A 14,026-nucleotide genomic window follows, 5' to 3' on the forward strand; every position below is an offset into this window, starting at 1 on the left:
ATTGATAATAATCAATAATTTCTCTGTGAGCTCTTTGGGATACTATTTAATCAAAGTTGTAATGCTCCATTCAGAAAATCTCTTTCTTAGGTAGTAGTATGTTGAGTCTCTGAAAGATGTGCTTTTACAGTACTTTCATCTCATTCCCATTTTAAACTATAGTTAACACTTAAAACTTAGCTACAATGTGTCCGATTTTATTTAAAATTTAACACGTTGTGATTGTGGTTTTACCACATTTTGTCAGTACAAGAAAGCAATAACAGCAGAGAGAAAAAAAAATCAGATACATTATGCCCTTCCATTGTTTAAACATAGAAACTTTGATTTAAAGTTTTAAATCATAAAACTGCATATCTGTGTATGTAGAGAGACATAGAAGGCAATTTACAGGATCCTGCAGGACATCAGATCAGATAAAACCCAGTTCAAATTTGGGGAATGTGTCCACAGAGGATGAAGTGTTAAAACTGACCTGACAGACTCGAAGGGTTTGGGTTCCGGTTGGGGTCGGCTGTTGTACTGTTTGATGATTTCTCGAATGTTGGAGGAGGGCTCAGGCCGAGGCTCAGGGAGAGGAGATGGGGTACGTCTTTCTTTTGGTGGCGTCACTTTTCGTTCAGGAGAAGTGGCAGAGGATTTCACTGTGGGAGAGAAGAAGCAGAAACTGTATCCCAAGCTTCATCATGCATCATGACCACCTCTGCTTAATATGCTGCTGGTTCTGTATGCCACCAAATTGCAAGGTTTCCTGTGCTATCTGGCACAGAAACATTAGCAGAAGATCCTTCAAGTAGATCCTTCAAGTCTTGTCGGTTCAGACTTGTTCAAACACATCCCTAAAACTCTATGAGTGGTTTATGGCCAGTCGTCAGTAGGTACTGACCCCTGCTGACCTGAAGCACCCCACAAGCCTCGCTGATTCAGTGAGGCTCATTTGACTCACTTATCTGGCCGTAATGATTTGTTACTCACATATTAACTCTATGCCTCTTTCAGGACTTTGGGAGGATAGAAAGTACTATCTTCAGGATGTGCACTTCTGAGCTGCCCTAAAAAAACTGCTGTGCGAGTCTTAATGTTGATTGGCTAAACACAAAGAGGACAAATGCAGATTGATTAAAAATGGAAAGGACAGCAGGCGCCATTTCTTTGCCCTTTTGAAGTCCTTGTCACATAACAGTCACCTTCTTCAACATTGCTATCGTCATCATAAAATTATAATATAGGCTAATATCACACACCTTCCTTGTATTATGGTCTACGTTCTCATAGAAGCATAGTAACTGTAACTACAATTTGTTTTTGTTTTGGCTACCTCTGAGTTGACGTGGAATGGAAACAGAAAGAATGAAAGGGTTGCTTGCAAGTTACCACTTGATCACCTGATGATTCAGAGAATACGGTATGTACAAAGCATGGATGCACACATCAGTTGGTAAACATTCCCTTACTGCCATCTAAGGAAATATAATACCAAATAATTATTTAATAAACAACTGTCAATCGAATGAGTTACATTTCTGTCAAGTTTGTTTATGTCAGGTATGGTGTAGATGAAGTGCAGCGATGTCTGCAGCAAACTAATCTAGCTTTCTATTGTTTTGCAGATTGACCGACTGAGTGACTGTAGCATTCAGGCATGTCAGTAGAAGGCAGAAAACATCCAGTTTTCACAAGAAATAGGAAAGTGGGTATATTTTCCATGCATGTGCAATAAGTTCACCCCGACAGCATTTAAGCTAGTGAAGTATCACTAATAAACAGCTGTCAATTTAGAGGTATGTCTGATGCAGCTTGACATATTGTATCAAAAAAACACAAAAGCACAAAACATTCTGATACTGTGAATTTAAGATGTCCAAATTTGACCTTGAGATATCACTTTACTAGACAAGAAATAGCTTATTCAGCATGTTTGAAGAAATTTGCTTACTGAGTAATTAGTAGTTCTTTGAACTTGTCTCATCTTCTTACCTTTTGGCTTAGGTGCCACAGGTGGGGGAGATGGATGACGTGGAGCATGTTGCTGCTTGGGTGGGCTGGTGGCTACTGGCCGTTGCTTTGGGGTTTTGGATTTACGTTGGTCCTGAGTGCCTGTGGGACAGTGGAGGAGAAAAATAGTGATGACTGAGAAAAACATGAGTTAAATAGCACAATGAGCTGTTACAATGTCAATATAATAATTACAAGCAGCCCGAACTATGCTATCTAAGAGAATGGGCACAAATGACGTCGACCACACTCCTGCTTTATAAAGATACAGTACATAGAGGAAGTAGTCAGGTTTGTGCAGATAGTTTGAAAGGTACTGTGGTTAACCCTATGAACATCTTGCCCATTTTTGCATTACTTGGATGTCATCCTAATAATTTCAGCACCAGACTAACTCTTTGTATTGGTTGCATTAGTGCAACTCGTTTTTTCTTTTAGGCTCATGCATATTTGTCATCACACACTATAAGAATTATACATTACAGTATATACTTCCAGTCAAAAGTTTGGACACATCTTCTCATTTAATGTTTTTTCTTTATTTTCATAGTTATTTAAAATGCAGATTCTCACTGAAGGCACCAAAACTATGAATGAACACATATGGAATTAAAAGTGTGAAATAAGTCAAAACATGTTTTTATATTTTAAATTCTTCAAAATATTACTTGTGGAAATTACTTGTGGTGGTAGGTTTCACAGTATGACTGAAATGCATGCAGAGACTTATGGTTTAGAGGGGAAAAGTGTAAGCCAACATGTTTTCTCAGGTTACAATTTACTAAGGTCCCTGAGGCTCCTTACATGCAGGGTACCAGTAGATGCTACTAATTACTCTCACATTATTAGGCTGTTGTGCTCTCAGCAGCCTCTATTCTCCACTCACTTACTGCAGCGTGCAATTCAGGTGCGTGATGAAAAGTCACTTTGAAACGAGTGAAATAATCTAAAAAGTATCTCAGTTGAAACTGAGTGTTGTTTGTTTCCACTTGGGCAGTTTACCTAGAGATCTGCTAAATGTCAGGCACAAGGTGCAACAAATGGAAATGTTTAGTCACCCTTGATAGGTTTTTGATTGCATGTGTGACCACAATGCTGACACTCTGGTGATGAACAACATGATTACTTTCTAATGTTTACCAATTACACAGACATCACTGACCCAAAAACAAACTAAAATATAAACTCTGCTCCCACACATTCAGACACACATACTAAAACTTTTTATAACAATTCTTCATCTATGAAAGCTAGTAGAGGACAGATAAACTATCTATTTATCATTCCTTGCTTTTGTCTAATATATATATAAAGATTTTGTCAGAGGGCTGCACAGTGGTCGGTGGTTAGCACTGTCTCCTCACAGCTAGAAGATCCCCGGTTCACCTGGGATCTTTCTGCGTGGAGGTTGCATGTTCTCCCTGTGCATGTATGGGTTTTCTCCAGGTTCTCCAGCTTCCTTCCACAGTCCAAAAACATGCTGAGGTTAATTAGTGATTCTAAATTGTCCGTACGTGTGAATGTGAGTGTGATTGTTTGTCTTTATATGTAGCCCTGTGACAGATTGGTGACCTGTCCACTGTGTCCAGGTTGTAATCTGCTTTCACCCTAAGTCAGCTGGGATAGGCTCCAGCCCCCCACGACCAAGATGAGGATTAAGCAGTGGATGGATGGATGGATGCATGGATGGATGGATGGGTGGATAGATGTGTCAGATTCAAGTTACACAATACAACCACATTCACTTGAAATTAATTGCAGGGTCCAGACCAACAACTGTTTGTTCATTTGGGCCACTCATCCGTACAGTTTCTGTCCAAGAGTAAGCAAAATGAAATGTCACATGAGAAGAAGCCCCTACCAATCCACAGGATCCAAAGGATCCACTATCAACATCACACATAGGATATCACCAGAGGGGTGTCCATGCCATGGCAATGTAGAGCTTTTTTGGCAGCATGAGGGGAGCTACACAATATCTGGCAGATGGTTTTAATAGATAAGATAAGCAGATAAGATAAGAAGCTTTATTGTCATTGCAAGGGTTCTCTTCACAGCCATGGGGAAGAAGCTGTGTCTCAGGCTGTTGGTGCGAGCTCTCATGACTCAGTGTGGCTGATCAGTGTCTATCACTAATTGCTGTTTATCAGCTCAACTCACCAATCTTCTGGAAGTAGTCCCTTTTTTCTCTGAATGACTGCAGGTCATCTGCATCTGCTAAATCCACTTCTCTTACTGGCTGTTAAAGTAAAGGACGACGTGTCACCACAAATAAGGAGAAGGGACACACATTAACAACTTCATGACATTTAGAAAATTAAAAGTTTCTGTATTATTGATTTTTTAATTGATATGAATTAGATTTTTAAACCAACAATCAATGTATTTACTAATAAACATTGTGTAAGTCCAATACACCTTATTTCCACATTAGCATTGATACTACTAAAACTACTAAAACCAGTTCAGCTTTTGTTGAGCTACACCGTTCACCATCACCATAATCTGTAGTTTATTTTGATTTAGTAATATAGGCATCAAGCTCTGTCCACAAATATTCAAGTACTAAATGTGGAATAATCTACTGCTGAAAATATTCCCCAATAAATGTTCAATTTTCTTCTATATGAGATTTTCAAAAGCAGTCAGTGTTTAAACTATAAATGTAGTCCACACCAACGTTGACAAAAATCGACAATGGCTTCTAATCACTTTAACGATTTGATGAACAGCAACAATTAAGTGAAACCTCAGCATTAGCCACTCAAATTTTCAAAAATCTGTATTATGTAATATCTGTAGCCTGTTCTGAAAAAAGACGAAGCCTACATGGCATCAAGTGCAGCATACTGGTTATTGGTTAACATTTTATTTTCTATTTTTTTATTGCAGCACATTCCTCTGCTGTTGGCTTGACAGGAAGCACATCCAATCTGTCAATGCAGCTCGCAATTCAAATAAAGCCAGCCTAGGGTCGACATTAAGGCCAATGGTTTCTCTTTGTTTCTTCCATTCTTTCCCTGTTTGTGTCTCCACAAGGATCCACAAAGTTAAGCAAGACATGAATTTCATTATCAAAGTCCAAGTAGGTGGATGCACACAGTGCTATAGTCCAATCTGTGACTTCCAACTGTATCATGTAAAAAATGCTATAAAGCCTTTCCCAAACATCCATGGGAATCCTTTGTGCCACATCCAGTTTGTTACTACTGGTTTTATGAGTGGATGATTAGTGTAATCAGGAGCACCTATGGGCACCAGTGTGTTCCTGTGTTACTTAAGAGCTGGCAGCATTCTAATCATTCTCTCTAATTTCCTCTGCAGGTAACACACACTCTGGTTTGGTTATGGTGTTTCAGTTTTTCCATTCAGGACTTTTTTTTGAATTTACAACACTTTGACAGACATGATTCATGCATGCCTCTCACACACACAACACTCACACTACTGATTTTCATCACCCCATACTATTTTGGCTTTGATTTCAGGTAATAAAAAGATTTCATTGCTATACTTTGTGTGTCTCTCCTTTTGTTGCGACCCTCTTAAACCAGGTCGCTGAGAGCCACAAAAAGTTTAAAGTATTAGGAGATGGACTAACATATTGTTGTTTTAGTATTTTCTCTTAATTTGTTGCATAGGTAAAATATTCATCTTCTGAAAAACAAGAATAACACACAGTACAGTATGAAAACATACTACACCTCTGGCTCAGGCTGCCTGTAGCTAGGGGTACGTTTAAGTGCAGGTGCTTTAGGCTGGGCAGGTGGGGATGGGGGTGATGGTGATGGAGGGGAAGGCGAGCGTGAGCGCTCCCTGGAGTACCGCACAGATCGACGCTTCTGATTCTTTCTCTGCTGCTCCTGTGTCTGCTGCTGAGACAGAGTCATCGCCTGCAGCGTCATCTGCTGGGCCTAGAAGGATGGAAGGGAAAATACAGACTCTGGGCAAGCAAGCAGGGGAAAAGTATATGTATAGACGGGCGAAGGAGTAAGTATAGGCTGAAAACAACTCGACGACGTGATTCTGACCATGAGAGCGGCTTGCTGGTTGATGAAAGCCTGCTGTGTTGCTGCCACCTGCATGGGGTCAGGGACAGGTGGTGCAGCTACAGGAGCCTGAGGCATCATCATGGCTGTGTGGAGACGATGATGATGACAAACTCTTATACACATTTATTTATGAGACAAAGGAACTTCATTTCTGCACATTTTCTGATTTCCACAGACACCACAACATGTAACACTCAACACACACAGTACATATACATTGATGTATATAAATCAGATCAGGCATGCCATTGCCAATTATGGTTTATACATCTTTGTTTATGTCAACAAATGAATTTGTCTGCTATAATTTTGTTGCAGAGCCCAACGAGCTGTTTGCTCAATTGTGAATGAGTCCATATAGTGTTCTTTAAGCCAGTTTTCTATACTAGAACAGTTCTTTTCAGTCTATTACTACTGCCCACAGAAATAGAGTAGTTTTGCTTTAGCTGCTTCCTTAGTGAACATGTGGTGGAATAATAACAAATCCAAACATTTACTATTAATGCCATTCTAGAGCCATTACATGTGCAAAGGGCCATTTGATGCATTTCTTTAATCTACAGTGCACAGTTTTAAATAAGAGAGAGTTGTGTTGGAATTCACTTGATCATAGTTTCTTGTAGGGGTTTACCTGGCATGGCTGGCATGGCTGGCATGGATGGCATCATGGGAGCTGCACCATAGCTGGGCATTGCTGGGTTGACTCCTACACGTACAGGAATCCACACAGTAAAGGAATGATTTCACATATGAAAGACTCTGTGTCTAATTGAACTACTCACAAGAGAATATTTGCTGAGTTTCTCTAATTTTGAAAGGAATTCACCTTACTATGTGAAGTGCCCTGTGATGACATACTTTGTGAATTAGCATTATAAGAAGAAGACTGTGAACTAAACTGAATTGAATTGATCACATAGAGGAGTATCTTATTTATTAAACAATAGCCAAGGGCTATGCTAACCTAAATATTCTAGACACAATCAACCAAGCAGCAACGGTCGTTAAACTACTTTAAAGGTGTTCAGTCATATAGTGTATTTTTATGTGCTTACTAAAGACAGGGATGTTGCTCTAACTGTGTAAAGCAGTTTGAGCTTTTCTTATGATACTCTGACATTTACAGAGTTTTAGGGACAAGGAATTATTAATCTGCAGTTACTGAAGAAATATGAGAAATTAGATCTGTATTTGCTGCTGGTCAGATACTAAAGAGTTGCATCTAATAAGATGACTTTCCGTTTAAATAGGAGTAACCCATAGAGAATTCTGACTCCTACAGAAAACAAACCAGTCTGTCCATTCCAGTAAGTCCAATGTGATGTGGACAACTTAAAAAAGACATTTTCTTTTTATAACTAATGGAGTGACAAACATTTTCTGGTAACTGCAATACTTTTCCCCAATTTCTTAATGATACTGTCAATATGCTGACACCATGATGGCTTGAGAAAATCTTCCAACCAGAAAACAAAGTTTGATTCTTGATGACGCATATGATCACTTACCCATAGGATAGACAGGCATGGTCATAGGCATACCTGAAAAACAGAATGTCCAGTTTTAATTTCAGCTTACAGAGATTTTTATTTCAAAATAAATCAACAACAACAACAACAATAATGTAATCCTCTTACAAGTTTTTATAGATAACATTTTCTGACATAGGCATGACAAACTCGGTGACATTTTGTAATTCTCTAAGCAGTTCTGGGGTTTGAGGTTCTCACTGTGATCCTGCTAGTCTGTCTTGTAATGCCTCTTTACTAGTTTGCACTTTCTGGTTGTGAACTGAAAGTTTTTTGTTGGCTTAAATAACCTGTCTAATTTGTTAAGCCATAGAAAGAAAATATGAACATTTAAAGTAAATGATGCCAACAAATCAGTGGGACAGTTTTATTAACTTGTGATATTTAGTCAGGGAATGCACTGTACTGTAAAATTTCACGATGACTTACAGTCAGGTCCATAAATATGTGGACACTGACACAATTTTCAGCATTTCGACTCTGTACACCACCACAATGGTGTACGGAGCTGATCAAGACCAGAACCAGTGGCAGCTATACGTGCCAGTGCCATTATACTACCACCACCTTGCTTCATTGATGAGGTGGTATCTTTGGATCTTGAGCAGTTCCTTCCCTTCTCCAGACTCTTCTCTTCCCATCATTCTGCTGCAAGTTCATGTTTGCCTCATCTGTCCATAGGATATTGATCCAGAACTCCACAGGCTCTTTTAGATGTTTTTTTTTTTGGCAAACTCTAATCTGGCCTTCCTGTTTTTGAGGCTCACCAATGGTTTACATCTTGTGGTGAATCCTCTGTATTCACTCTGGTGAAGTCTTCTCTTAATTGTTGACTTTGACACAGATATGCCTACTTCCTGGAGAGTGTTCTTGATCTGACCAAATGTTGTGAATCAGTTTTTCTTGACCAGGGAAAGGATTCTTCTGTCATTCACCACACTTGTTTTCTGTGGTCTTCTGGGTCTTTTGGTGTTGCTTCACCAGTACTTTCTTTTTAAGAATTTACCAAACAGTTGATTTGTCCACACCTAATGTTTTTGCTATCCTTCTTAGGTTTTTTTTTTGGTATTTTTCAGACTAATGATGGCTTGCTTCACTGATAGTGACAGCTCCTTGGACTTCGTATTGAGAGTTGACCTCATCAGATTCCAAACACAAATACCACACTTGAAATGAATTCTAAACCTGTAATTTGCTCTTGTGAATGAAACAATGAGGGAACAACACACACCTGGCCATGGAACAGCTGAGCAGCCAATTGTGCAATTACTTTTGGTCCCTTGAAAAGTTGGAGGGCACATACAAAATGCGTTGTAATTCCTCCAACGTTTACCTGATTTGGATTTAAATACTTTCAAATTAAAGCTGAAAGTCTGCACTTAAAGCACATCTTGATTGTTTCATTTCAAATTCATGTTGGTGGTGTACAGAGCCCAAATGCTGACAATTGTGTCACTGTTCAAATGTTTATGGGCCTGACTGTGTATTACAGAACCTTTTCTTTGATCATTAATTTTATATAATGAAATAAAAAATAGTTTAAAATCAACTATAACTTTCAGAATTTAAAGTAATGAGATCATTTCACTACATGTTGGCTTATTTGCAAAGATTTCCCAGAGTAAATTGCATTAAGGCCAAGATTTTCAAGAAATCCTTTTTGCTTTTCACATGAAAAAAAAACATGACGATCAACATTTTTTTAAAAAATCATGATAAAAGTGGCTCAGTTGGAACCAATTAAAAGTGCATATAAAAGAATGGGTTATTTTGAGTTTTGACACGTCAGGATCCCTGCTTCAGCCCCTGCCCGGCTCTCTCTTTCTCCCTTTTCCTTCTATTCAGTTTTGCCTGTTTTTAGATTGAGGTTTGGTTTAGTCTTCTCCTGAGCTTAGTTTCCCCATCTTGTATTGGTTTGAGTTGTTTTTTTTTTTTGTTTTTTTTTGTAAAAATCAATTATTTTGAATTTTCTGCCTGTCTCTGCCTCATCTGTGTCTGCAAGCACTTCAGGTCGCATAAGAAGCCAAATATGGCTTTGAACTGTTGTCCCATGCACCTTGCTTAACCAAACCGGGGGGCTTCTGTTTCCCGAACTGAAATCGTACTTGTGTGGTTGTCAGTTTCAGAATATGATGAAGACAATCTTTTTCCTGTGATGCTGTTTTGGTGAAGCTGAGAAGTTTTTGGAAGTACCCATGTATGCTAATTTTGCAGGATTCCTACATGGTTCACTGCATAGAATGCAATTTAAAGGAAAATTCCCTGTATTTTTCCTTCTGCCATATTTCCCATTATTGTTTCTAAGGGTCATACTAACATTGCACTTCACTTCTGTCGTAGAGATTTGGGAAAACAAGGAGTTGCACAAAACAGCATGTGAGCAGCAGCTTTGTGGGTAAGTAGCATGGGCTCCCTGCAGCTTTCCAAAAAAGCACATTTTTGTGCGAATGGTTTCAGGAATTTTCAATGTATTAAAGCTGTTTTGGCAGCCAAAGGGACACTTTTCATAATATAAGTTGATCAGTATGTGCCGTATAATGTAGATGGGTACCAGTTTTCTTACCAGATCCATACATGGCTGGTTGCATGGGTCCAATCCCTCCTCCTCCTCTCATCCTACGATTCAGCATGGCTACTCTTTCCATATCCTACACAGATAAACATGAATGAGTTGTACAGGACAGTATGAGTGACAGACCAGCCACAAACAGGAGCAATGGCTGGAAAAAGTGCAGAAAAAACAATTGTTCAGACTTCTTGACTTCACCCACTCACTAACAGGATAAATTACAGTTCCAATAACAAGATGAATTGAGGACATCACTGACCGGAGGTCCTTGGTCCAGTACAGGGTCAAATAAATCATCAACATAGGCATCCATCTGTCGACCACGCCCTGCAGACAGGTAGAGGTATTCATTAGTGGGCCCTGGAGCAATAACGCATTGGGTCTTTACTGGCACTAATCACGACGACCACTGTGTGTGTGTCATGCTATTCACTTTCAACTAAAAACTGTAGAAACATCACATACATTAAACATAATTGGAAACAACATTAAAACAACTTTTTGACACATTTGCACAATAGTCAGACTTAAGAATTATGCTTTACTATATTCGTTCAGCCTAACACCATGTTTATGTTGGCATTTTTTTTACCTCTCATCTGTGTAATAGGGGGCAAACAAGCTTTGATTAATCACAGTGCATGTACAGATCTGAGTAGCAGAATTGGAACAAGATTCAGTTTTATTGGCCAACAAGTGCAACATTCTAAAAAAGTGAAATAAGTGTTTATTGCTGTGTACAGCAACAGATGCTGTACACAGCATTGTACATGCTTCAGATGAATGATTAATGTTACACTTCAAAATATCAATGCTGTCATTGTAATTGATTGTTTCTTTGAGTCCTGTGCAGCTGTGTTGCTTTCATTTATGCTTGTCTCCAGTTTTCTGACAATGTTTTTCATCAATGTTGCTATTCAGTTAGCTAGCTATGTAGCTAAGATGACATGCCCATTTTATTCCTGTCTACAAACTTTTAACTGGTTGACTGTTTCTCCATACAGGAACAAAATCTGAAAAGGAGCATACTACCGAAAGTTTTGAGGTCCAGCAATAGGGTTGCTGTTCAAAATTTGGATATTTCAATGATTCAGGATTATTTTTTTAAAGTGTACTTTTAGTTGATTTTGGAATTTATTCATCAATAATCACAAAAATCTGAAAACACACAGAAAAATACTCAGGGTTTGAGGCCTCTGTAAGCAGTTGTCTGCTTTGCCCAATTGGTAATCAAGCTTGGAGCTGAGACAATGCTAATTCACTTGATTAAATTTGTATCTAAGTCTCAGTTACATGAGCCTGAAAGTCAGTCAGTGTAAGTACAATCACTTGGAATACAATCAAGTTAAAGTAAACTAAGAGCAACTGCTAGACAGAGGGACAGTTTGCTTTGCGTCGGCTGGAGAATGAAGGTGATGATGTGGGCGTCCTGTGATAACTTCTTGTTGTAGAATCAGGTGTATAGCAGGAGCTTGGACAGTTACATCAATGCATGCCATGCTAGCAACAGGTAGGATTCATTGTTGGGGACTGATGAAAAACACCTGAGAGATGGTTGTTCATATTGATTTTGGCATGTTGAAGAGGGCTACCAACCAGACATATAAACTTAGTGTTGTTCTGGGTGTTACTTTACATGAGTGATACAGAGCAAATTCCTGGGGCTACAGATGGGTCTAAGACAACTCATGCTTTCCACATGAATTGGCAGGGAATTGGGTGTTTACAAGGTCTGCAAGAGTATATGTGACATAAATTTTGTCATCCACGCAAGACCTTGAGGGTTGGCATGGACATTCACATGCAACCCACGATTTGTGATGGTCCACACTGCAAATGCGCCACTTATCATGAGATGAGACTATATGAGGAGAATGTCAGTCATCCACTCATTTATAATTCATCATTAAAAGAGCTGTTAAAGTATTCTCTGCTGGACTCTGGAAGTGCTTTGATTTATGCATACTGTCCATCGATACTCGGAAGTTTTAAATTCTCCAGAAATCCTGTGTTATGTCCACCCACTATGCTCTGCAGGAATAATCACTGACCCAGCGGTACATTCCCATCTGTAACCAGCTACTATAGCCTGCTACTAAAGTCTGCATCAGAAATATGGAACCAATGAAGGGGCCTTCAGTTCCGCCCCCGGCCAGGAACCGTTCCAAAAGGACAAACAGGAATGTCCATACATACAAATTTACAACACAGGGGGCCATGTTCTCAAGTTGGTTAGGCATTAGGTGGAAGGCTATCCATGTGGATAGAAGCCGAACAAGGGGCTACATATTACAAAGTGTTGTCTGAGCCCTCTAAAGGCAAAAGATCCACATTGCATACTCACAGGCACAGTATACATGCATTTCTGTTGTTACTTTCTTATGTCTTCATATCACTGGTCAATCACTGCAGGAAATGGGCACAAATGCCAGATGCAATATTCCCTATTCATATTTCAGAAAGGTGTGGTTAAAGGGGCTTTCAGATACTGTTTGATGGTTCTGATGGACAATTTGACAAGTGCTTCTCAAAAGGAATCTAAAGAAATGTTGGATTTGTTGAATCTGTCTGCGTAAAATCTGTAAAGTCCTCACCTTACCGTGTGAAGGAACTTGAGAGGAGATAATGTTGAGAACTATAGAAATGAAATTGACTATAATCAAATTAAATAAAATGTTTATCTTTTCTGTTTTTCAAGGCAAACTGGTCTTTTAGCATTTCACTGTGTTATCACTTGCCCTCCTGTGGATAATCTCTTCCCCAGGAGTTTCCTTCAAAAGAAGGCAGGCCAGGAGCTTGCGTGGGAGGCGCTGGAGGGATGAAGTCATCAACATCTGTAACTGGCATCCTGGAGAGAGGAAGACACACAGACGCCAACATTGGTAACCAGTTTTTTAGAGGGACTGGATCCCAAATCTAGCCACTTATTCACTGCCCAACCTGTCTCCCTGGCTGCTGAACAGATAGTCTGAGTTTGTAGAGGTGGGAGTCCCTGGTGGTGGCAGCCCCTCAGTTTCAGCTCCAGCCAGCAGATCCATGACAAAGTCCGAGCCAGCTAAGTCTGACCAGCCCTCGTCAGTCACAAGAGACACAGACCAGCCCTGCATCGCCTCTGACACACCTCTATGGCACACCAACAATGCATGGAAGATCAAAATCATGAAGGATGTCAATGCAGAACACTTACAGAGAGCTAAATACAATGTATTTTCAGAAGTAGATGAGTACCTGAAATGAAGAAGCCATGAAGCCAGCTGCTCTCCTGTGGTCCACGACTCCACTTCAGTTGTCAGTTTCTCATCTGAGACAAAAAATTCAGATAATGCTTTTCAAAGTAAATACTGTACTTGTCCATTGACAATGCCATTGGCCAAATGGATCCAGTTTATGGCAAGGTTGCACATTTTTTAGTGAGTTTTACCATTGAAGGTGTGTATGTCAAGCAGCATGGTTCCCTTCCTCTGGTTGGAGGTCCACTCCAGCTGGGTGGGTGGATAGATACGGGCAGTGGGAGCTGGGAGCTCCAGAGATGTTAGCAGTTTGTGTTGGCACAGTGAACGATACGCTCCTGGGCCGTGGTCAGACACATATCTGCCAGAGAAATAGGCTGAGTTATGTGCAGGCAGATTAAATGTTATTCAGGCAGTAAACCTTTCCTTCTGTTACTTGACTTTTTTGTCAAAAACCCAGTACAGAGGTAAGACTAACCATGAAAGGGAATGGATTTAAAATTGCAGTGAACAGATTCTTAGCCAGTAAAACTCCAGCAACATGCTAAACATCACGCATGTGACAAATGATAGCCTTGTAGTTGATTACATACAGGTTATCAAACTATTGCCTGTATCAAATCTGGATCAACATTACCATTCACTGATATC

At 39.6% G+C, this 14,026-nt stretch overlaps 1 protein-coding gene across 1 annotated transcript in view; it reads right to left on the minus strand.

Moving 5' to 3' along the window:
* myo15b (myosin XVB) overlaps positions 1 to 14,026 on the minus strand; it is a 59,897-nt gene that overhangs the window by 16,130 nt on the left and 29,741 nt on the right. Inside the window, exons 31-43 of the mRNA XM_055004348.1 lie at positions 13,567 to 13,736; positions 13,374 to 13,446; positions 13,086 to 13,268; positions 12,884 to 12,993; positions 10,405 to 10,472; positions 10,140 to 10,224; positions 7,556 to 7,588; positions 6,679 to 6,753; positions 6,027 to 6,130; positions 5,700 to 5,909; positions 4,156 to 4,234; positions 1,978 to 2,097; positions 476 to 644 (exon numbers count right to left, since the gene is read on the minus strand). Of these exons, the coding sequence (XP_054860323.1) occupies positions 476 to 644; positions 1,978 to 2,097; positions 4,156 to 4,234; positions 5,700 to 5,909; positions 6,027 to 6,130; positions 6,679 to 6,753; positions 7,556 to 7,588; positions 10,140 to 10,224; positions 10,405 to 10,472; positions 12,884 to 12,993; positions 13,086 to 13,268; positions 13,374 to 13,446; positions 13,567 to 13,736 (1,479 nt within the window). The remainder of the gene's footprint in view (positions 1 to 475; positions 645 to 1,977; positions 2,098 to 4,155; positions 4,235 to 5,699; positions 5,910 to 6,026; positions 6,131 to 6,678; positions 6,754 to 7,555; positions 7,589 to 10,139; positions 10,225 to 10,404; positions 10,473 to 12,883; positions 12,994 to 13,085; positions 13,269 to 13,373; positions 13,447 to 13,566; positions 13,737 to 14,026) is intronic.

This window comes from Amphiprion ocellaris, chromosome 18, assembly GCF_022539595.1.
Source record: "Amphiprion ocellaris isolate individual 3 ecotype Okinawa chromosome 18, ASM2253959v1, whole genome shotgun sequence".
Taxonomy (NCBI): Eukaryota; Metazoa; Chordata; class Actinopteri; family Pomacentridae; genus Amphiprion; species Amphiprion ocellaris.